Consider the following 25,263-nt stretch of genomic DNA (forward strand, 5'->3'; position numbering starts at 1 on the left):
TCTCACTACATACTTAGATTCTGAGAACACTCAGTCATCTTTTATTGTCATTTAGAAATGCATACATGCATTAAGAAATGATACAATGTTTCTCTGGAGTGATGTCACAGAAAACAAGCTGGACCAAAGACTAACACTGACAGAACCACATTAATTATAACATATAGTTACAGCAGTGCAAAGCAATACCATAATTTGATAAAGAACAGACCATGGGCACAGTAAAAAAAAGCCTCAAAGTCCCGAGTCGATCGATTCCGGAATCCCCAATAGCAGGTGGCAAAAGGGAGAAACTCCCTGCCATAAACCTCCAGGCACCGTCAACTTGCCGATGCCTTGGAAGCAGCCGACCCCAGCCGACACTGAGTCCATCCGTGAGAAAACTTTGTGCTTCTGACCAGTCTCTCTGATATAGCCTCCCGAACGCCATCCTCTGCCAAGCGCCTTCGACCTCTCCCTGGCCGCTGAAACATGCAAAGCTGAGGATTTTGGGGCCTTCTGCTCCGGAGATTCCGGTTACCACACAGTAGCAGCGGCAGCGAAGCGGGCATTTCAGAAGTTTTCCAGATGTTCTCACGTCTGTCTCCATCAAATCAGAATTGTGCACAGTCTCCTATTTGACAGATAACAGATATTCATCAACGAAGTGGCTATATTGCCTCTCTTGTAAACTCATCCTCAGCACCATCACTCCAGTTCCCATCCCCCTGCCAAATTATTTTAAACCCTGCTGAACAGCTCTAGCAAGGATATAAATCCAAACCTAAGCTAGTCAATATAGGACACCTGTGATTGCTACTTCCCATGGTTCCTTTTGACACAGAAAAGGCCATTCAGCCCATCAAACCTACACCAGCTGTTTTTAAAATTGTATAGCTACGTTTATACAAATGGATACAATATCGCAACAATACTCTTATTATACACATCTCAATATTTCATAAATACCACTATTTACAGTTACAATTATCACTGTCCGCAGCCCACCCTAGCCCTTGAGGGTCCTATCTTGAAAGGTGTATTGGTTTTAAATTGTAGACAGTTCAGTGGACCAACACAACTACAGGAATACAAGACATACCAAAACGCATTTGGGTCATACATATTATCTGGCTCAGAGTGTTTACGAATGGCAGGATAAGGTTCCAGTCGAAGGTGCAGAGGCAGGCATTAGGGGGAGGGATTGATTAACATTTTAAACTAATGACTCTCCTATTAGAATTGGGAAGGATTTGAAAACAAAAGCTGTGGCAATGTGGAAGGGAGAGGGTGGAGACGGAGAGAGAGGGTGTTGAAGGTGGACAAATCCCATCTGGTTCTGCACAGCATGAAGGGAGGATATACAGGTTTGGACTGGTCGTGTGAGTTGCGAATAAGCGACATGCATCTGGCATGTTATGTACAGTAACTGCAGTGTGTGGGAGCTGATGGTACCAGCACAGATCCACAGAGACCCAATCCAGAATCAAGCAGTGTTGACTTGAAGTGATGAGCTGAAACATAGAAACATAGAAAATAGGTGCAGGAGTAGGTCATTCGGCCCTTCGAGCTTGCACCACCATTCAGTATGATCATGGCTGATCATCCAACTCAGAACCCTGTACCAGCCTTCCCTCCGTACCCCCGATTCCTTTAACCGCAAGGGCCATATCTAACTCCCTCTTAAATATAGCCAATGAACTGGCCTCAACTGTTTCCTGTGGCAGAGAATTCCACAGATTCACCACTCTCTGTGTGAAGAAGTTTTTCCTAATCTTGGTCCTAAAAGGCTTCCCCTTTATCCTCAAACTGTGACCCCTCGTTCTGGACTTCCCCAACATCGGGAACAATCTTCCTGCATCTAGCCTGTCCAATCCCTTTAGGATTTTATACGTTTCAATAAGATCCCCCCAATAGGAAATGTCCCCATAGTCTCTCAGTCCTCTCCTCGGACAACTTCTCGTCCTCACTGACTGCCAGTGAGATCACTGCGGAAGAGAGATCAGTCACATCAGAGTTATGCAAACCGTTGGGCCCAGAGTCAACTGGACTTCCTGTGCACCACCCCATTCCCCACCCCTCCCTCAGACACTCCCTCTCCCCCCCATCATCTCTCGGCTTCCATCACTGGCACTCCCCGGAAAACACCATCAGCAACGTCTCCTCCCCCCCTACCCCCCAGCCCCAATCCCAGTGAAGCCCATCAGACCCAGGGAAAGGGAATCAAAAACCAGAGGGCAGAGTTTAAAGGTGAGAGAGGAAAGAGCAACTTCAGGACACAGAGGGTGATGGGAATTTGGTACGAGCTGCCAGAGGATACGATAACATTTGGTCCAATACATGGGATGTTAGTCAAATGGACACCGTGGTTGGCATTGATGAGACTGGCTGCTTCTGTACTCTGTTACTCTGCATATTTAATGCTTCGACTGTGAATGCTTGGAATGTACGTGTGCGTGTTTGTTGGTTGGTGTAGATGCAATGAGCCAAAGGACATGCTTCCTTGCTGTTAGGGTCTACACCAGTTGAGACCTAGGAGATGAGAACAAGATGTCACCATCCTGAGCCAGCGGAATTTTCTTCCCGATAGGATTGGGTGTGTATCCATGACTGGGTTCAACAGATCGTTGGATATTAGAGGAATTAAGGGATTTGAAGATATTTCATATAGATCAATACTTCCTTACACTACTGATGGAGACTATTTGGCCCATTTAGTGCTTACCAGCTGATGGAGTAATCTCATTGTCTCACTAACCCATTGGCCCCACATTCCAATTTTCTACCCCTCACCCACACTACGGAGGCAAAGGAGGGGCACACAGAGCTGATACAGTAACGAGCATCTGTAATGAGCCGGTTGGGAGCCGAGTGTCAATCAATACCATTCCTACCTGAAGTACTGCCGAGGGAACTTGCTGCAGATCCTGCATCATCTGTGGCTGCGAATGGAAGGGCAAGAGTTAGAATCCGTTCACTGTCAGGGACGGAGAGGGAGGGAGTCACTGACCGTGGACTGGGAAAGAATCAGGGAGAGGGGCTTGGAAATAGAGAGAGAACCACAGTAGGTGCCCGATGGGTGGAAACCATTCCCCTGAATAATTCCTTTCTGTGTGTCCCTTGTGTGTCCCCAGGGGCGCTCAGCTCCCCATCCCCTCCGGGGGGGGGGGGTGCTGTGCTCCCCATCCCATAGGGGCTGTATTCCCCATCCTAACAACTTACTTGTGTACATATTTCCCCAGACCACACTTGATTCTTTGGCTGATCAGAAACATTCTCTGACCCCTGGTTCCTGACCACTCCTGCAGTGGGAACTGTCCCTCCCCACGTGCCCCACACAGTTCACCACTTTTAATCCATGTCTCACCCTTCTCCCTCTGTTCCCTAACCAGCAACCTGGCTTCTCCATTCCATCCCCAGCAGCAACGTTCCCCATTCTAGAACCCCTGAGGTGAACTGCTCTGAAGCCCTTTGATCTTCCCCGAGTTGTGTGAACTCCCCCCCCCCACCGCAACTCTGGAACTTGTCTCATGGCTCCACTGAGAGAGGGAGAGACAGACACACAGACCCACGAGGAGTTTATCGTCACATAATCAAGGGGGAGGAGAGGAGCACTGATATTGAACTTACTCCGTGTGGCATTGTACTTCCTCTTCACTCCCACTGCGAAAACAAGGAGACCTGGTGAGTGCAGCTGATGGACTGGGATAGACAAAACTGACCCCCACAGACTCCACCCCTCCCTTTAGGATCCTCACACTCTACCCCATCTCTCTCCATTTAGAACGCTCACACTCCCCCAAAGGATGCTCCCCCCATCTCTTCCAACTCCCCTTTAGAACCTTCACACTCCCCCAACAGACCCTCCCCTCATCTCTCCCAACCCTCCCCCTCCCCCAACAGATCCTCCCCTCATCTCTCCCAACCCTCCCCCAACAGATCCTCCCCTCAGCTCTCCCAACCCTCCCCCTCCCCCAACAGATCCTCCCCTCATCTCTCCCAACCCTCCCCCTCCAACAGATCCTCCCCTCATCTCTCCCAACCCTCCCCCTCCCCCAACAGATCCTCCCCTCAGCTCTCCCAACCCTCCCCCCTCCCCCAACAGATCCTCCCCTCATCTCTCCCAACCCTCCCCCTCCAACAGATCCTCCCCTCATCTCTCCCAACCCTCCCCCTCCCCCAACAGATCCTCCCCTCAGCTCTCCCAACCCTCCCCCTCCCCTCATCTCTCCCAACCCTCCCCCAACAGATTCTCCCCCATCTCTCCCAACCCTCCCCCTCCCCCAACAGATCCTCCCCTCATCTCTCCCAACCCTCCCCCTCCCCCAACAGACCCTCCCCTCATCTCTCCCAACCTTTTAGAACCCTCACACTCCCAACAGATCCTCTCCTCACACTCCTCCCAACAGATCCTCCCGTCATCTCTCCCAACCCTCCCCCTCCCCCAACAGATCCTCTCATCTCTCCCAACCCTCCTTTAGAACCCTCCCCCTCCCCCAACAGACCCTCCCCTCATCTCTCCCAACTCCCCTTTAGAACCCTCACACTCCCAACAGATCCTCCCCTCTCTCCCAACTCTCCCCCTCCCCCAACAGACCCTCCCCTCATCTCTCCCAACTCCCCTTTAGAACCCTCACACTCCCAACAGATCCTCCCCTCTCTCCCAACTCTCCCCCTCCCCCAACAGACCCTCCCCTCATCTCTCCCAACTCCCCTTTAGAACCCTCACACTCCCAACAGATCCTCCCCTCATCTCTCCCAACTCTCCCCCTCCCCCAACAGATCCTCCCCTCATCTCTCCCAACCCCCCTTTGGAACCCTCACACTACCCCAACAGATCCTCCCCCCATCTCTCCCACCCCCCCATGCTCAGTTCTCCCCAGCCCTACCTCGCCACCTGTACACAGCACCAATGGTGATGGCCAGAACCATGAGGATGGCCAGGAGCCCGACTATTAATAGGATCCGGGATTGAGCTTCCCGCTCTGGGGAGAGAATTGGAGAGGATGTAGGAAGTTCACAGTTACACAGGCCGCAATCACCAAGGGCACACCACACTGTATTTTTAATTGCACCGGCTACACCACCCTGTGTGGTAATTTGCCAAGAAGCACTGGCCACGACTGTAATAACACAGCACACCAGATCAGACTGTAATGACCAAGGTCTGGCCACCTGTCAGACTACGGAATGCACCAATCTGCCCTGGAATAACCCACTGACCTGCACTGAAATAATTCAGGATACAGGTGTCCCCCGCTTTTTGAACGTTCACTTTATGAAACCTCACTGTTACGAAAGACCTACATTAGTACCCTGTTTTCGCTTTCAGAAGGTGTTTTCACTGTTATGAAGAACGGCAGCGCGCCACAAAAAAACAGCGCGCCATAAAAGGCAGCGCGCCCCGAGCAGCCGCTCTGCCCCGGATTCGGAACGGCATTGCTTAAACACGTTGCATTGAGCAGCCGTTAGCAAGATGAGTCCTAAGGTGTGGGAAAAGCCTGAAAGAGTAAGAGTGTTACACTTAGCGTAAAACTAGACATAATTAAGCATTTCGATCGTGGTGAACAAAGCAAGGACAAAGTGAGTTTGGCTTGTGGAAGCTGACGAAGATGATGATGAAGAGGTTTTGGCATCCCATGACCAAGAACTGATAGATGAAGAGCTGATGCAGTTGGAAGAGGAAAGGATAACAATCGAAACCAAATGCAGAAAGTGAAGCAGCTGCGTGAGATTTTCGCTGCAATGATAAAGTACGACTTTAATTTTGAAAGGGTACGTAGCTTTAGGGGATATTTGCAGGATGGTTTGAGTGCTTACAAACAACTGTATGATAGAAAAATGCGCGAGGCTCAGCGGTCAAGCAAGCCTTCCACATCAGCCACAGCAGACGACAAACTTCGACCTTCGACATCGAGGCGGGCAGTCATAGGAGAAGATGAGTTGCCTGCCCTGATCGACGATGAGATGACACCCCCGTGTCCCACCACCCCGACAGCCGGGCCCCGGACAGATACTGTACCGATTCGCGAAGAACGCAGTGGTAGCTGGGAGGCACACAGCACATCTTTAAGAAAAATGCCCAAATAAACATGCTAAATAATTAGGTGCCGCCTGGCACGTAATTGTCGACCCAGATCAGAGGCGATGCAATTGGCAATCTGCGCCGACATTTACGTGCCGGGCAGCACCTAATTAATTAGCATGTTTATTTTGGCTTTTTTCTTAACGATGTGCTGTTTGCCTCCCAGCTACCGCTGTGTTCTTCGCGGCAATGTATCGGGTCGGCGGCCCGGAGGGTGGGGGCCACTGCACCACCCAGCCTGCGATGACTCAGCCTAACACACCATCATCAGTGTGCTCAGCGCTGTTTTCCCAATTCCGGTAAGTGATACTCACTGTACATACATTACTTCTACTTTATATAGGCTGTGTATTTTTATGTGTTATTTGGTAGATTTGGCAGCTTCATAGTTTACAGGTTACTGGAGAGCGCGTTTATGCCAACAGCGCTTGCGTGAGATTTTCTGCCGAGAGCACTTACGTGAGATTTTCGCTACGGAGATCTGTGCAGGTAATCGTTGTAGAGAAGTATTTATACTTTATACAGGCTGTGTATTTATCATATCATTCCTGCTTTTACTACATGTTACTGTTATTTTAGGTTTTATATGTTATTTGGCATGATTTGGTAGGTTATTTTTGGGTCTGCGAACGCTCACAAAATTTTCCCATGTAAATAAATGGTAATTGCTTCTTTGCTTTACGACATTTCGGCTTACAAACCGTTTCATAGGACACTCTACCTTCGGATGGCGGGGGAAACCTGTATACCAGCCCTGCTCTGTCCTGTCCCTTGGCTCGACCTCCTTTTGTGAAGTGTCTGAGAATCTCCCCCTGCACAGCTGTGGGCCCCCCTCAGACAACTCCCCACACAACTCCCACTCCTCACCCGTGAGTGCAGCCGGACCCTCCCTCAGGGTGACCGATCAACTCACTGTAAATCCGGGTGACGGCGTCCTCCAGTCCTCTGTGCTCCACCCGACATGAGAACGGGCCCGGGTCTGTGGGGTCCACCGACACCCACTTCCGGATCTGGTGGGTGCCGTCGTGATTGGGCAGGAGCCCACTGGAGTGGGTCTCGGGTAAGATGGTCCCATTCCTCAACAGGGTCACCTCGATAGATGGGGGGTGGAAGCCAGTGGCCAAGCAGGAGAGGTGCAGGCTGTCGGCTGAAGGCGTGATCGTCACCTGGGGAGGCACTGGGGAATGGAAGAAAGATAGAAGGAGGGGGAGGGAGAGAAAAGAAAAGAATGTTTAGAGATCAAGATAGAGGTGACTTTAATTTTCTACAGATTGACTGGGACTTCCACTGTAAAAGGACTAGATGTGATAGAGTTTATCAAATGTATTCAGGAAAGGTTCCTTGCTCAGTACATAGAAGTCGCAATGAGAGAGTGGGCGATACTTGAGCTGCTGTTAAGGGACAGGGCAGGTGACAGAAGTTTGTAGGTTCAACGACAGGAAGAGTGTGAGGGACAGGGAGGGGGAGAGATGGCGACTGAAGGCGGGATGGTGAGAGGGAGAGAGATGGAGAGACAGTGAACACCCCACCCACACAGAGTCTGAGAGGAACAGAGAATCTGGTAGAGCCCAACCCAGACAGAGAGAGAGAATCCCCTAAAGAGAGGATTCCCCCAACACTCTCATACCACTCAGAGACCCTCTCAGCAATCACCACTCTCCCATCCCTCACTCCATCACTGTTAGAACTCACCTCCCCCCACCCTCATTGTTTCATTTCCTGACCCACAACCCTGGGATCTACCCCTCGCCACCACTCACCCACTCGCGATTCCCTCTCTCCGTATTCTATGTATCTCTGCAGCCATTGCACACACTCCTTCTCCAGGAAGTCCTTCAGTCTCTTAACACGGACCTCATCACCAGTGCACTGGTTTTTAATGTTCTGTGCCCACGATGATGGTGTCACCCAGAACATGTGGCCCTGGTCAAAGCGCATCACATCCTCGCCGTCCCAGCTGTAATGGGAGAAGCCACTTGAGGTCCCGTCCTCCTTCAGATCACAACCAAATATCTGCTGCAGGGTGTGGAAATCTATCAGCACACAAACAGTCGATGGGTGTTTACCATGATTTGGAACTTGTTCTGTGTGTTTTGAGAAGCAGCCACATCATCTAAAAAACAAGACTATCTGTATGGAGTTGCAGAGCAGAGAAAAAGGCCATTTGGCCCACCACCTCCATGCTGATCTAATAAATAGAGACCCGATTTATCAGCATTTGATCTGTAACCTTCAGTGTCTTAGTGATTTTAGAGCTGGTCCAGACTTTTTTTTTTAGCATTTATGACGGTCACTGTCTCCACCACCCCCTCAGGCAGTATGCTCTGGCTTCCAAGCCGCTTCTGGGTGAAAAAAAATCCTTCCCAGGTCCACTCTAAACCTCTCAGCTGTCCCCCTAAATCTCAGCCTTATGCCATGAGAGAAGTTTTATTATCTACCATTCGCTAAATACCTTTTCATGAATAAAATTTAGCTTTCAAATTATAAACAATGTGTCTGCAGAACTGAGACTGCAGGGGTTACCAATCTTTTTTACACCATGGACCAATACCATTGAGCAAGGGGTCAGTGGACCCTGAGTTGGGAACCCCTGGTCCAAAGTCTCACCCACTACACTACTACATTTGAAGCACCGATCCTGTCTTTTAATCAGAGGGTATTTTGGGAAGTGTGATCACAACTCCTTAAGGTTTAACAAACACAAAAAAATCTGTAAATGCTGGAAATCCAAAACAACACACCCAAAATACTGGAGGAACTCAGCAGAATAAAGCAGAATCTATGGAAAAGAGTATAGTTGACGTTTCAGACCGAGACCCTTCATCGAGACTGAAAAGAAAGAGAAGTCAGAGTAAGAAGGTGGGGGGAGGGGAGGAAGACGTACAAGGTGGAGGTGATAGGTAAAACCATTTCTCATTCCTGTTACCCTCTCTCACCTAGCCTCCTTACCTGTCCATCGCCTCCCGCTGGTACTCATCCCTCTTCCTTTTCTTCCATGGTCTTCTATCCTCTCCTATCAGATTCCCCCTTCTCCAGCCTTTTATCTCTTTCCCTAATCAACTTCCCAGCTCTTTACTTCACCCCTCCCCCATCCAGGTTTCATCTTTCACCTTCCACTTTGTACGTCTTCCTTCCCTCCCCCCACCTTCTCAGTCTGACCTCTTCCTTTACCAGTCCTGGCCAAGGCTCTTGGCCCAAAACGTCAACTGCTTGTTCTTTTCCAATAGATGCTGCCTAGCCTGCTGAGTTCCTCCAGCATATTATGTGTGTTCCTCACAGTTTAAGATAGTTATGGATAAATCTGGACCTTGAGAAGAATTAAATTGGGGCAGATCAAATTAGATCCCCTGCATCTTAATTTTCTGGATCAGCCTCCAATGAGAGATCTTGTCAAATGCTATTGCAAGTTTATGCAGACAACAATTACTGTACTGTTCTCATCAATCACCTTCATCAGCTTCCTCAAGTCATGTCAGAGTCCGATGACATTTGGAAGATCATTAATAACGCCTCCACAATCTCAACTGCTACCTCTTGCAGAACGCTAGGGTGCGGTTCATCTGGTCCCGGTAACTTATGTAGCCTTAGGTCTTTCAGCTTTTTGTGCACCTTGTAATAGTAACTGGACTCACTTCTCTTCCCTCACACCCTTCAACATCTGGCACACTGCTAGTGTCTTCCACAGTGAAGACTGACGCAGAATACTCATTTAGTTCACCAGCTATCTGCTTGTCCCCTGTTATTACTCTTCCAGCCCTATAGCTACTCTCATCTCTCTTATATTTTTTTACATTCTTGAAAAAGCTTTTATTATCCGCTTTGATATTATTTGCTAGCTTGCTTTCATATTTCATCTTTTCCCATCTAATGACTCTTTTAATTGCTCCTTGTAGGTTTCTAAAAGCTTCCTAATCCTATATAACCATATAACAATTACAGCATGGTGTTACGTACCCCGTAACTGGGTTGTCAAACCAGTAGAAACGGAACACTCGTTGGAGTCTGTGATTACTAGAAACTAGTAAAGTTTTATTAACAAAAATAAGTAATACAGTACACTAACCGCAAGGATATAAATGTAACAGGTTAGCAATGATAGTACACAGACACAGGGTAATAGGAATCAACCAAGCTCTATTGCAATCTAGGGGTAAAATGATCAGTCTTAGGTGAAGCAGAGTTCAGTTCGAAGTAATCGCTGCGCAGTTGGGGAGAGAGGGGGGGGGAGAGGGGGGGAGAGGGGGGGAGAGGGGGGGAGAGGGGGGGAGAGGGGGGGGAGAGGGGGGGGGAGAGGGGGGGAGAGAGGGGGGAGAGAGGGGGGGAGAGGGGGGGAGAGGGGGAGAGGGGGGGAGAGAGGGGGAGAGAGGGGGGGAGAGAGGGGGAGAGAGGGGGGAGAGAGGGGGGAGAGAGGGGAGAGAGGAGAGAGAGATATATAAATAAATAAGGTTTCAGGCAAACCTTTCGATGCCTTCCAATCCCGCTGTGGTCACCGACTGTGACCCCTCTGGTCCGGATGTGACCATTCTTCCGTGGTGAAGCCGGCACCCAGGCAAGGGCGGACACACATCTCCCCACCGGTCGTACCTTTACACCCTGTGAGCCTCTGACCGATTCCCACGAATCGGTCCTCCAAACTCCCACTAACTTGTGGGGCACAATACTCTTTCCAGGGTCTCGTGGCATGTGTACTGTGCCTTAGAAAACCTGCTATTTTTATTCCCCTGATGGGGTATCACCTGTCCATCAAACTTCACACTTCCTATTGTCTCAGCAGGATTATCAATGAACAGTTCAGGTTCAAAGCAAACTGTGGCAGACGCCAACATACTGAATTATGTGTCTCTCTCTCATTATCTCTCTCTTCTCTCTTATTAGCATTTTGAATGGCTCGCCGTTGTCTCTCGTTATCTCTCTCATTAACATCATCTGTTCTGCGGCTCTGCTTGGCTTCACACATGACAACAGAAACAGGCCATCTCGTCCTTTTCTGTCTGTGCTGAACTCTTACCCTATCCTATTCCCACTGACCTGCACTCAGCCCATAACCCTCCATTCCTTTCCTATCCATATATCTATCCAATTTAACTTTAAACAACATCCTCTGGCTTCTGACTAAATTTTGCTTTGTTGTATGCCCTCTCTTTTGCTTTTACAGTAGTTTTGACTTCCCTTGTCAGTCACAGTTGTACTATTTTGCCATTTGAGTGTTTCTTTGTTTTTTGAATACATGTATCTTGCACCTTAATGGCAGGAGGATTTTGGAGTTCGAGCTTACAGAAAGAAATTTCTCAGTATAGTCTGGAAAAGATGGCTTTCCTTCATTGTTCAGGGTATTGAGTTTAAGACTAAAGGAGTTATGAAGAAAGATTAGGCTGCCCTTGCAGTATTGTGTACAATTCTGGTTGCCCCATTATAGGAAAGATGTGGAGGCTTTGGAGAAGGCGCAGAAGATGATCACCAGGATGCTTCCCGGAAAGAGGATACTTGCCGTTAAGCGGAGATTCAACAAACTTGGGATTGTTCTCTTTGGAGCATCGGAAGCTGTGGGGAGAACTGCAAGAGGTTCTAAAATTATGCAAGCAAGGTAAAAAGGGGAAAGTGGAAAGATAATGTGAGGGGCAGAATAAGAGTAATCAATTGTCTCAGAGGACTGTGGAGGCCAAGCCACTGGGTGTATTTAAGGCAGAGTTTGGTAAGTGGATAGGTGAGGAGTTAAGCATTACATTGAGAAAGCAGGCGAATGGAGCTGAAAAACGTTGGTCAGAACTGAATGGCAGAGCAGATTTGAGGGGTGAAATGGCCAAATTCTGTTCCTATATATTTTATAGTCTCTTATAAAGAGGCAAAAGTGTTTTAACTTAGTTTGACGTTGTGTTCGGCACCAATATATCGGGTTAAAGGGCCTGTTCCTGTACTGCTTTGTTCTGTCCTCTACCCACCTACCCACTGAAATGACTGGGAAACCTGGGATCACCTACACTCAGTGGAACCTGGTGTGTTGCTCTGCTGCTGCCCCGCAGGCCAACCCACTTCAAGGGTCTACGTGCTGCGCGTTCAGAGATGCTCTTTTGCGCACCACTGTTGAAACGTTGATTATTTGAGCAACTGTTACCTCCCTGTCAACTTGAACCAGTCCGGCCATTCTCCTCTGACCTCTCTCATTAACACGGCATTTTCACCCACAGAACAGCTGCTCACTGGATGCTTTTTGTTTTTCGCACCATTCTCTGTAACTTCTGGAGACTGTTGCACATGAAAACCCCAGCAGATCAGCAGTTTCTGAGATACTCAGACCACCCCATCTGGCACCAACAATCATTTTCATGGTCAAAGTCGCTCAGATCACATTTCTTCCCCATTCTGGTGTTTGGTCTGAAAAGCAACTGAACCTGTTGACCATGTCTGCATGCTTTTATGCATCGAGGTGCTGCCACATGATTGACTAATTAGGTACTTGCATTAAAGAGCAGGCATACAGTGTGTACCTAATAAGACCATAACATATAGGAGCAGAATTAGGCCATTCGGCCCATTGCATCTGCCACCATTCCATTATGGCTGATTAATTATCTCTCTCAACCCAGTTCTCCTGTCTTCTTCTGGTAATCTTTGGCACCCTGATTAATCAAGAACTTTCTGCCTCTGCCTTGAATATACCCAATGGCTTGGCCTACACAGCCGACTGTGGCAATGAATTCCATAGATTCCTGTGGCTAAAGAAATTTTTCCTCATCCCTCACTTTTGAGACTGTGCCCTCTGGCCCTTGACTCTCCCACAATAGGAAACATCCTCTCCACATCCACTGTATCCAGGTCTTTTTATATTTTATTTGTTTCAATTAGATCCCCACTCATTCTTCTAAATTACAGGCCCAGAACCATCAAATGCTTCTAATGAATTAACCTCCTCTCACCATCTCCAATACTTCAAGCGTAGTCTGACCAATGCCTCATAAAGCCACAACATTACATCCTTGCTTTTGTATGCTCATCCTCTCAAAATGAATGCTAATATTACACTTGCCCTCCTCACCACATTATCATGTTCTTCCCTCTGCTTACGTGTGACATAAGCAGCAATCGAGCTTGCCACCCTGGAGGTCCAGCTTTTCAGCTTTCCACCTACCTCCCTATATTCTCTCTTCAGGACTTCCTCCCTTTCCCCACTTAAGTTGTTGGTACCAATAGGTATCGTGACTTCCAGCTGTTCAATTTCCCCTTCAGAATACAACGGACCCTATCTGAGACATCTCTGATCACGGCATCTAGGAGGCAATATGCCGTCCAGGTGTCTCTTTCAGATCCACGAAATCTGCTTTCTGCTCCTCTAATTAAGGAATGTCCGATTACTACTACATTCCTCTTCTCCCGCCTTCCTCTCTAAGCTACAGTCATACTCAGTGCCAGAGACCTGGTCACTGCAGCTGTCCCTGGTGCGCCATCCAAAGCAGTACACTTATTAGAGAGGGGAATAGCACTGGCTGCCTATTCTCTCTCCCTCTCCTGACAGTCACCCAGGTACCAGTCTCCTGCAACTTAGGGGTGACTACCTCTCTGGAGCTCCTATCTATCACCTCTGTACAAGGTGCAGGTCATCTATCTGCATCCCCAGTTTCTTAACATGGTCTCTAAGGAGAAGTGGCTCAATGTATTTTGTGTAGTTGTAGTTATCAGGGTGACAGGTAGTCTCTCAGAGTTCCCACATCTCAAATAAAGAACATGCCACTGCCTCAGCTCCATTCTCAGTGCACTAGATATGTATCATCAGAAGGGAAAAAAACACTGATCAGAAATTACTTAGAGCCTGCATCTGTGCTTGTCCAAATCTGTTCTCACCTCTGTCTGTTAAGCCAAAGCTGGATCACTCCAACACTGCCCCGCTCCAACAAGGTCCACTCTGCTTACACCTCCTTTCTATTTATTGGCCTTGCACTGATCGTAGCCTGCCCAAAACAAAAGCCGAAAGCACCTGAGCTCTTCTTAAACCTCGTGCTGCATTATCATTGAAGACCTCTTGCGCTGATTGAAGCCTGCGAAAGAAAACCAAATTCTCCCAAGCTCCTTTTAAACCTCACACTGTATCACCAACAAATGACCTCGCGCTCTGACTGCAGCCCAAAAAGCACAGATTCAGCCTCAGCATGGCTTCAATTGGTAAAATGGGAATAAACATTGGAGATGGGGGACTCACCACGTGAATGATTGGTTTGAGACATTATGAATGAAGCAAATTGTTTCAGTGTAATCTGCCGACTCTTGACAAATTCCAGCTTCCTCTTCCACCACTTGACCCCCTCACTCTTACTCATCCACTGGTCCTGGAGAACCAACGGCTGATCACTGTTGTAGGTCATGAACTTGACGCCGTCCACATAGCCCACAGACAGAAACTGCGGGAAGTCGGGAATCTCAAATGTGGAGGTCACAAGAAATTGGAGGAGATGAGAGGCTGAAAAAGAGAGGGGATGAAATGCAGTCAGTTCACTGAATGAGATAACGTGTCAAGATGCAGACACCAAGTCACAGTCTGTGACAGGTGAAGAGATGGGGGTTCAGCACCCCGTCCCTTCAACAGATGGGGGCAGGGTGTGAATGGCGGGGTGGGTAGTCTGTCTGGTGCTGTGTACCTTCCCCCTGACCTCAGTATGTGCCAAAGACACACACTTAAGGCTCCCAATCCCATCCCTAGTTTTCTTTCCTCACATTGAGCAGAGGCAGATCAGACATTCCCAGGAGTCAGTAGGGAATGCTGCATCTCCTCACTGAGTCTTGGAACTTACCCTTGAACCTTTTCCTCTGCCCACTCGGAGATCTGATCTCCTGGACAGAGCTTGGGATGGGGTCTGGGGTAGGACTTGTGAATGAGGTGACTTGCCTCATCAGAGCGGACTCAGTGTGACCAGGGTCGCGGGATGAGGATGCATGTCTGGGATGGGTCGCTAATGCCAGTTCCCTGACCCTTCCCGTGGGTTCAGGGGATTCTGTGGTGACGGTGTTGGTGGTGTTTTCCAGCGCCAGGAGATGAGTAGCCCCACGTTTCAGAAGCACACACGAGGGCAGGGGTCACTGTTGTCCAGTCAACCACAAGTTTTATGCCACATCTGCAGCCTTGATCTTCACCCACCCTTCCCTTTTCCTGATTGACCAACTCTTGTTCCGCTCACAGAGGGTGAAGTACCATTCTCCACGTTTGCCGTCACCAAGTGCTGTTTTCTGGCACAAGGGAAGTAATCCATTTTCCAGGGTCTCCCCGTGAGCCCTTGGGGAGATCAGCTCTGGTGGTCAGTTCGTTGGAACGAGATGCAACATCAGAGAAAAGTGGGTCCTGAGGGAAATGACACTACACACCCTCATCCAATACCGGACTTCACTGAGGTTAGTGCCGGTCCATGATGAAACACACACACACACTCTCTCTCAGAGACACACACACACACACACACTCTCTCTCTCTCTCTCACACACACACTCTCTCTCTCTCAGACACTCTCTCTCTGACACACACACACAAACTCTCTCACACACACACACTCAGACACATACACACACACCCACTCACACACAAACACACACTCTCTCTCACACACACAGACACAGACACACACTCTCTCTCTCACACACAGACACGCACACACTCTCTCTCTCACACACAGACACACACACACTCTCTCTCTCACACACTCACACACAGACGCATACACACACTCCCACACAGACACACGCACTCAGACACAAGCCTCACCTTTTCTCCCGCTCCAGTCTCCAGCTGTATCTCGCCTCTCTCCCAGCCCCGTCACTGACTTTACACTTGTCTGAAAGCAGACATTCCACCTCTCCCGGAAGTTCCAGGAGTCTCGCGCATATCGATAGTGGCTCCCTGACACCCGAAAATTATATACAATATCCCAGAAATAGATTTTTTTGAGAGCGAGAGAATGTAAATGTCAGCCCAGATCAGAGGCGATTTGCATCGTCTCTGATCTGGGCCGATATTTACGTGCAGGGCGGCACCTAATCAATTAGCTTGTTTATTTCGGCTTTTTTCTTAAAGATGGGCTGGGTGCGTTCTGGCTACCACTGCATGCTTCACGGCCCGGAGGTTTGGGACCACTGTTATGATTGACTTATCAATACATTCACGCGAGGAAAATATGTGCTGTGTGTTTAATATTAAATTCGTTAGATTAAACCCCTTTAGGAACTAAATTGAGTGTATTAGCCACTTACTAGTGACTTACAGTTGACTTATCACCTCCGCCACCCCCGGGTCGGCCGGTCCGCGAGAATATTGCCAATATTAAACCGGTGCGCGGTGCAAAAAAGGTTGGGGACCCCTGATTTAAACTAGCTGGCTAGCTGCCACGGAGCTACGCTATTGATGTCCTACGTGATGAGGCCAAACTCCCTGTAGACTAGCTTAAAGTTGTAATAGAATAAACATAATATAAGTACATATCTTAATGTCACACATACACAACTTGGTTTACAGATTAGACAAAATCACTAAACAAAGTATTACATACATCCTTGGAGGTCGAGGTCGACGGGGGGGGGGGGGGTGCAGATATGGGGTTGCGGACGGCGGAGTGCTACCTCCCTGAAATGGGTTTTTGCAGGGTGGGATGTCTGTGAAAGGAAACTCCTTCCCCAGGCTCGACCCCCCCCCCCCCCACCACACTGACCCTTCCCCACACCATCACTTACGTGCGGAGGCCTCTCCACGCTGGAAGACGAACACTATCAACACCGCTCTCAAGGACGCTTCCATTTCTCGGAACTGAAAAAAATTCACGGCAGAAGCGAAACTAACCAGCATATAACCATATAAGGTTTTGGTCCAATCAGAAACATCAGTAGACGGCGTGTCACCAGTCTCCGGGTAGAAGAGCACTGAGGACGCGGTGAGCTCAAAACTTCAAAATAAGTTCATTACCAAAGCACGTTGTGTCATCATATACTACTCTAAGATTCAGTTTCTTGCGAGTAGAACAAATAAACATAGAAAACCTAGAGCTCAATACAGGCTCTTCGGCTCACAATGCTGTGCCGAACACGTACTTTAGAAGTTACCTCGGGTTACCCATAGCCCTCTATTTTTTTTAAGCTCCACGTACCTTGTACTGTTAAGAATTACAATCGAATCATTGAAAATATTACACACAAAGACTGACCAACAACCAATGTGCAAAAGATGGCAAACTGTGCAAATACAGTACAAAAATAATATAAAATACAAACGTTTGTAATATCAAGGATATAAGTTGACTTGTAGAGTCCTTGAAAGTGAGCCCACAGGTTAGGGAATCAGTTCAGTGCAGAAGTGAGTGAGGTTATCCACACTGGATCAGGAGCCTGATTGTTGAAGAGTAGTAACTATTCCTGAACCTGACGGTGTGGGACCTAAGATATCTGTACCTCCTTCCCAATGGCATCAGTGAGAATAGAGCTTGGCCCGGACTGTGGGGTTCCTAGATGGCAGATGCTGCTTTCTTGTGGCAGTGTTCCTTGTAAATGTGCTCAGTGGTGGGAAGGGCTTTCCTCTGGACTGTATCCACTACTGTTCAGAGGCTTTTCCATTCTTAGGCATTGGAGTTCCTGTACTGCACTGTGAGGCAGTCAGGGTACCCTCCACAGTGCATCCACAAAGGCTGGTCAACGTTCTAGATGACATGCTGACTCTGCACAAACTTCCATGAAAGTAGAAGTACTGCCCGCGTCTTTGTGAATGGGCAAAAGATTTGAGCCTGGAATTTGTTTGCTAATGAGATTGAAAGACACAGTCAGAGACCTGATTTGTGCTTCCTCTGTTGTGTTGTCATAATCAAAATCAAGTTTATTGCCATATACACAAATACAAGTACACGTACGCACGTGTGCAATGAAAATTTTACTTGCAACTGGTGACACTGCTTTGGAGCACCTGGACAACTGTAATACCCATGTCAGGCCAATTACAGAATGGCATTCAACACCACCATCCCCTCTGTACTTACAACCAGGCTTCAGAACCTGGGCTTCTGAACCTCTGCAATTGAATCCTTGATTTCCTCACTGGGAGACCACAGTCAGTCCAGATTGGAAATAACATGTCCTCACTGACAGTCAACAGAGGCATACCTCCAGTATGGGGGCTTAGTCCGCTGCTCTACGCTCTCTGCACACTGACTGTGAGGCTAAGCACAGCTCAAATGTCACCGATGATGCCACTGTTGGTAGAATCAATGAGCGAGGTAGATTGCATAGTTGAATTGTGTGGCAACAAGCTTGCACACATCAGTACGATCAAGGAACTGAAATTTGCCTTCAAGAGGGGAAGTCAGAACACACACCAGTGCCCATTGAAGTCTTAAATGCAATCTTAAAGATAGCAAGCCAATGGCTATACTTCATTAAGAATTTGAGGAGATTCAATATGTCACTAAAATACTTGCATTTATGCAAGTTTTGTTTAGTTTCTGTTAATTCAAATTTATGTTAACTTATGCTTATCCTTGTCTTGTAACATACCATGTTACTGTTGCACAATGATAATTTTATGGCATTTATCCTGTGTAAGAATGCCTAGAACCAGGTCAGGTCACTCGTCTGAGTGCTACTGGTACCACGGAACCCAGTACTACCCGTCGCATGGTCGGCGGTCAGCGTCTAAACCGGCTCCCCCAACAGGCTTGCCTGGTGAGGAGGGTAGTGAGACACCCTGCAGGACGAAAAACAAGACCTGTCAAAGGGAGGATGAACCCTCTCGTAGGGTCAACGGCCATCTAGCAAACATGTGCCGTGAAGTGCGGAAAGGGCATCCCTCGCATCGAAGGTTGGTCTAGCTATTCACTGCAACAGAACTTCTCCCAGCCGTCTTGGACCCCACTATGCCGCTGGATTGGGGAGGGCTCGTCGAGAGGGTGGGTCTGGACCTGTGCAACCCCCTACTCACCTAAAATCCACTCAGGCACACGCTGTTCCTTTCTGAGGAGCAGAGTGCCACCCCGCTAACTGACTGAAAGGAACCACCATCATCCTATGGGATGGATAGCCAGAGAGAGATAACAATAGACTTGAACATGAAGAAATTTCTACAAGCCTCGCTCTTAAGTGCACATCATGATCCTGGAGTCAGAAGTTCCTGTGTGGCCTCCACAGATACTGAGGGAGAAGGTTCCAGACGTCCCCTCCCTCCTGGTCAGAAAGACATACAGCCTGAAAACAGGCCCTTCAGCCCATCAGATTTGTGCTGATCCTCAACCACCCATTTACATTAATCCTATAGTTTTTTATTCTCCCCTCATTCCCATCACTTCCCCTCAGGTTCTACCCTTCAAATACACTCTGGGTCAGCGGCCAATTAATCTACCACCCTGCACAACTTAGGAATGTGGGAGGAAACTGGAGCACCTGGAGGAAACCCACACGGTCATGGGGAGAACATACAAACTCCTTACGGACAATGGCGAGAATCAAACTCTAATTGATAACTGCTGGTGCTCGAAAGTGACCGCACTGACTGCTAAACTACTGTGATGCACGTTTGAAGTATTGTGATCAATTCTGGGCTCTGCATCTAATGAAGGACGTGCTGGTGTTGGGGAGGGTCCAGAGAAGGTTTACGAGAATGATCCCAGGATGAAAGGTTTAACATAAGAAGGGTGTTTGATGCCTCCAGGACTGTACTCGATGAAGTTCAGAAAGATGGAGGGGAGGTGGCATCTGCTTGAAAGCTACTTGATACTGAAAGGCCTATGTGGAGTGGCCATGGAGAGCATCAGAGGGCACAGCCTCTGTCCCTTTGGAACGGAGATGAGGAGGGATTCCTTCAGTGGAATGGTGAATCTGTGGATTTCCTTATCATAGGGGACTGTGGAGGCCAAGTCAATGAATGGATTTAAGGCAGAGATTGAAATGTTATTGACTGGTGAGAAGGTTAAGTTTTACTGGGAGAAGGTGGAGAATGGGGTTAAAAATAATCAGCCATGATTGTCTAGCAGAGCAGACCATGATTGAACAGGCTAAGTCAGCTCCCGTTTCTGCTCTTATGGTAACACATGCAGTCATAGGGAGAAAATGAAAACTCCAGATAGTCAGTGCCGGGTATTTGGATCGAACGCAGGTCTTGGGGGTCGTGAGGGTGCAACTCTACCTGTCGGGCCACCGTGCTAACCCGCAGGAGTTCATTGCTGCCACCTCCTTACTTTGCGGCTCTTCTTGGGTGTGTAGTAAAGAAAGGGGAGTGGACACAGGATCCGGGAGAAAAGGCATCCGTGCACAGTCCCACAAACCCGTGCAAGCACAGGGAACCCCGTTCCTCCAACACCCAAGCCAATGTCCAGATACTAAGCTTTTCTAGGGACCACAGTGTGTTCTGCCCTGCCTTGGAGATGAAGTTCTCTGTCACCTCCTCCCCCTTGAACCCTTCCTCAGCCCACAGGTCGCTCCGAGCTTCAGAAGCTGGTCTTCACCCTGTCGCCTGGTTGCCAGTAGTTGCCTCAATCTGTTCACTGGGCTCGGCCACAAACTCTCCCAGCTCATGAGCCCTCATCAGAGCTGACTTTTGAGAGTGTTGGCTTCCCACAAGATCCTGGGGATATCACTCTCTGTTCCTGAGTAGCACTTCCATTCCTATCCCGGAGCCCCAGGGGAAATGGGAAGCCCACCACTCTGAACTCGAGCAGTCAGACCTTTGAGCTGTTCCACCACTCAGTACTGTCATGGTTGATCCAATCTCGGCTTCAGCACCACCAGGGCACCCTCTCTCCATTTCCGCCCAGACTTGTTCAAACGCTTGCCTTGAAAATGTTCAGTGACTTTGCCTTCATATCTTTGATCTGTCCCACCTCAACTCCCCTCTCTCCAGCCTTTCTGTTTGTAAACTCTGTCACAACAAAGCCCAGGGCAAGTTGAGGAATAGCACCTCACCTTCCATCTGGGTACGTTGAAGTCTTCTGCATCTAATGCTTGATTCTACAACTTTAGCTTACTTTCTCTTTGTGCTGAGGGTCATACCATCACAGGCATGAGCCTCCCCAGCATTGAGGGCATTTTCAAGAGGCACTGCCTGAACTGGGCAGTGCCCCTCATTAAGGACCCTCACCATCCCTCATCTCCCTCATCTCGTTACTACCATTGGGGAGAAGCTGGGCACATCCATCAAGAGATAAGGCCTTCCTCTTGACTTCAAAGTTCAAAGTAAATTGATTATCAAAGTAACCATATACAACCCTGAGAGTCATTTTCTTGTGGGCATACTCGGTAAATCTAATAACCATAGTAGAATCAATGAAAGACTGCACCAACAAACTGTGTGTAAAAGACAACAAACTGCAAATACAAAAAGAAAGAAAAATAATAATCATAATAATAACATAAATAAATAAGCAATAAATATTGAGAACATGAGATGAAGAGTCCTTGAATGTGAGCCGATCGGTTGTGGGAACATCTCAATAAAAGGGCAAGTGAATTTGAGTGATTTTACTATATTCTCTTTGGTCCAAGAGCCTGATGGTTGAGGAGTAGTAACTGTTCTATAACCTGGTGGTGTGAGTCCTGAGGCTCCTGCACCTGAGAGCAGCAGTGGGACGAGAGCATGATCTAGGTGGTGGGGATTGCTGATGGTGGATGTTGCTTTCCTACGACAGCACTTTGTAGAGATGTGTAGAGTGGTGGGGAGTGGTTTAGCCATGATGGACTGGTTGGTATCCATTACTTTTTGTAGGATTTTCCGATCTAGGGCATTGCTGTTTCCATACCAGGCTGTGATGCAGCCAGTCAATATGTTCTCCATCATACAGAAATTTGACAAAGTTTTAGACGTTATGCCGAATCTTCACAAACTGCTAAGGAAGCACATGTGCTGCCTTACTTTTTTCAAAATTGCACTTACACACTGCACCCAGGACAGGTCCTCTGAAAAGATAAAACCAAGGAATTCAGAGTTGGTCACCTTCTCCACCTCTGATTCTCTGATAAGGACATGCTCATGGATTCCAGTTTCCTCCCCCAAGTCATTAATCAGCTCCTTGGTCTTGCTGACATTGAGTAAGGGGTTTTTGTTGTGGCACCACTTAGCCAAATTTTCAGCCAGAAGAATAACGTGAGCTGCCTTAATGACTATCGCCCGATAGCACTCACATCTACAGTGATGAAAGGCTTTGAGAGGTTGGTCATGACTAGACTGAACTCTTGCCTCAGCAAGGACCTGGACCCATTGCAATTTGCCTATCGCCACAATAGGTCAACGGCAGATGCAACCTCAATGGTTCTTCACATGGCTTTAGACCACCTGGATAACACAAACACCTATGTCAGGATGCTATACTATAGCTCAGCATTTAATTATGATTATGATTATGATCATGAGGACAAGCAGTCCCCTTTTATTGTCATTTAGTAACACATGCATTAAGAAATGATAGAAATGTTTTTCCAGAATGATATTACGAAAACACATGACAAACCGACTTAAAAACTAACAAAAACCACATAATTATAACATATAGTTATAACAGTGCAAAGCAATACCGTAATTTATAAGAACAGACCATGACACAGTAAAAGTCTCAGAGTCTCTTGAAAGTCCCATCATCTCACGCAGGCGGTAAACCTCCAGAGCCGCCAACTTACCGATGCAGCATCCTGGAAGCATCCGACCACAGTCTGACTCCAAATCTGTCCGAAAAACTCTGAGCCTCCGACCACCTATTCGACACCGAGCACTGAGCACCACCTCTGCTGAGCATTTTGACCCCGGCAACAGGCGATGTGCAAAGCCGAGGATTTGGGGCCTTCATCTCTGGAGATTCTCGAATGCACAGTTGCAGCGGCAGCGAAGCAGGCATTTCAGAAGTTACGCCAGATGTTCCTCTGCACTTCTCAAGGCTGTCCCCATCAAATCCGGATTGTGCACGGCCCCCTAGTTACACATATTGATATTCATTCGGAACGGCCACCTGCGCTGCGTCACGCCACCATCTTCTCCTCCCTCCTTTATTTCCACAAACCTGATTGATAAGTTGCAGAACCTGGGCCTTTGTACCTCCCTCTGCAATTGGATCCTCAATTTCCTAACCAGAAGACCACAATCTGTGCAGATTGGTGATACCATATCCTCCACTCAGACGATCAACACTGGTGCACCTCAGGGGTGTGTGCTTAGCCCACTGCTCTACTCTCTATATACCCATGACAGTGTGGCTAGGCATAGCTTAAATACCATCTATAAATTTGCTGATGATACAACCATTGTTGGTAGAATCTCAGATGGTGACGAGAGGGCGTACAGGAGCGAGATATGCCAATTAGTGGAGTGGTGTCCCAGCAACAACGTGGCACTCACATCAGTAAGGTGAAAGAGCTGATTGTGGACATCAGGAAGGGTAAGACAAAGGAACACATACCAATCCTCATAGAGGGATCAGAAGTGGAGAAAGTGAGCAGTTTCAAGTTCCTGGGTGTTAAGATCTCTGAAGGTCTAACCTGATCCCAACATATCAATGCAGTTATAAAGAAGGCAAGACAGTGACTATACTTCATTAGGAGTTTGAAGAGATTTAGTATGACAATAAATACACTCAAAAACTTGTATAGATGTATTGTGGAGAGCGTTCTGAATGGCTGCATCACTGTCTGGTATGGAGGGTGGGGGGGGGGTGGTGTGGGTGCTACTGCACAGGACTGAAAGAAGCTGCAAAGGGTTGTAAATCTAGTCAGCTCCATCTTGGGTATGAACCTACAAAGTACTCAGGACATCTTTAGGGAGCAGCATCTTGGAATGGTAACGTCCATTATTAAGGATCTCCAGCACCCAGGGCATGCCCTTTTCTCACTGCTACCATCAAGTAGGAGGTACAGAAGCCTGAAGGCACACACTCAGCGATTCAGGAACAGCTTCTTCCCCATGGACATTGAACCCGTGAATAATATATATTAATAATAATAATTTTCCTTTCAACTCACAAGTGAGCATAGGCCATCAGAAGTTGCTGATGTTTCTGTAGCAATTTCTTTTTTTACGAGCTCGAGTTGCTAGCTCGATGCTCAACCCAGCACAGATGGAAAGCGTGCAAGGGAGCCGGCTGGATTCGAACTCAGGACCTTTCGCTCCGAAGTCCAGCACTGATGCCACTATGCCACCAACCAGCAATAATATATATTATTTCTGCTTTTTGCACAACTTTTAAAAACTTAATCAATATAAGATTACGTAATTGATTTACTTATTATTATTATTATTTTTTCTTCTTCTTCTATATTATGTATTGCATTGAACCGCTGCTGCTAAGTTAACAAATTTTACGACACATGCTGGTGATAATAAACCTGATTCTGATTCTGGTATGCTGATTTGTCACCACCTTTGATTTAGCCAACAGCAGGGGTGTCATCAGCAAACTTAAGTATGGCTTTGGAGCTGTGCTTAGCCACACAGTCATAAGTGTAAAGCGAGTAGAGCAGGGGGCTCAGCACGTAGATTTGTGGTGCAGCTGTGCTGATGGAGAAGTGGAGGAGATATTGTTGCCAATCCAAACTGACTGGGGTCTGCAACTGAGAAAATAGAGGATCCAATTGTACGATGGAGTATTCAGATATATGGAGGTAATCACCACAGAAGCATCTAGTTCTTACTTCAATACACTATCTAAAGAATGTCTAGGAATGAGTTAAAATCCAGGGACATTGTATTCTATTCAATCCTTTAAACAAAGTTAAATTAAGTTGAGTATGCAGAGCCTATTTATTAAAAACTGATGAGATTTAACCTAGTTGTCCGGGTATGGTCTGTTTGAATCTAGGTTGTGCAGTCTAGTGATACCATACGGGCAAAGGGAAATCCAGAGAGGTGGTCATTAATTACTCCATGTGTAGTAGGGGGAGAATTAACACCATGGCCAATTTAGAGAAGAAACCTACACAGAGAAAGGGGGATCTGGAACTTAGACACAAGAGATTCTTCAGATGCTGGTAATCTTGAGCAACACACATTACTTCCTATGATGCAAAACCAAGCATCATGAATGGCTGTGATGTTTCATCCCCAGATGAGCCCAACACCTTTTATGCACACTTTGAAAGTGAGAATAAAGCTGCACTTGTGCAAATCCCTGCAGCATCTGGTGACCCCATGATCTCTGTCTCAGAGGCTGACATCAGAACATCTTTCACGAGGCGTCAGGCCCTGATGGTGTACCCGGTAAAGCTCTGAAAATCTG

The 25,263-nt window shown here is 47.7% G+C and overlaps 1 protein-coding gene across 2 annotated transcripts; it reads right to left on the reverse strand.

Moving 5' to 3' along the window:
• Positions 1–25: 25 nt before the first annotated feature.
• LOC140198093 (major histocompatibility complex class I-related gene protein-like) lies at positions 26–16,863 on the reverse strand. 2 transcript variants are annotated; one of them, XM_072258983.1, is made up of 8 exons: positions 16,769–16,863; positions 14,256–14,513; positions 7,825–8,097; positions 6,978–7,241; positions 4,869–4,964; positions 3,610–3,642; positions 2,874–2,921; positions 26–613 (listed from the first exon to the last, which is right to left on the reverse strand). In XM_072258983.1, exons 1-8 carry the CDS (start codon positions 16,830–16,832, stop codon positions 594–596), a joined length of 1,056 nt encoding a protein of 351 aa, XP_072115084.1. In that variant the 5' UTR covers positions 16,833–16,863; the 3' UTR covers positions 26–593. The 2 variants fall into 2 exon arrangements, with proteins under 2 accessions (XP_072115084.1, XP_072115086.1); XM_072258985.1 differs by lacking the exon at positions 4,869–4,964.
• Between the last annotated feature and the right edge of the window lie 8,400 nt (positions 16,864–25,263).

This window comes from Mobula birostris, chromosome 5 (assembly GCF_030028105.1).
Source record: "Mobula birostris isolate sMobBir1 chromosome 5, sMobBir1.hap1, whole genome shotgun sequence".
Taxonomy (NCBI): Eukaryota; Metazoa; Chordata; class Chondrichthyes; order Myliobatiformes; family Myliobatidae; genus Mobula; species Mobula birostris.

What these genes read in the sequence shown, in the direction of transcription:
- LOC140198093 (XM_072258983.1), bottom strand. Translation starts at nt 16,832, where the DNA reads ATGGAAGCGTCCTTGAGAGCGGTGTTGATAGTGTTCGTCTTCCAGCGT. An exon ending in AGAGAGGGAATCGCGAGTGG is followed by an intron (nt 7,242 to 7,824) that starts GTGAGTGGTGGC and finishes TCCATTCCCCAG; the next exon opens with TGCCTCCCCAGGTGACGATC. An exon ending in CGCCGTCACCCGGATTTACA is followed by an intron (nt 4,965 to 6,977) that starts GTGAGTTGATCG and finishes TTCTCTCCCCAG; the next exon opens with AGCGGGAAGCTCAATCCCGG.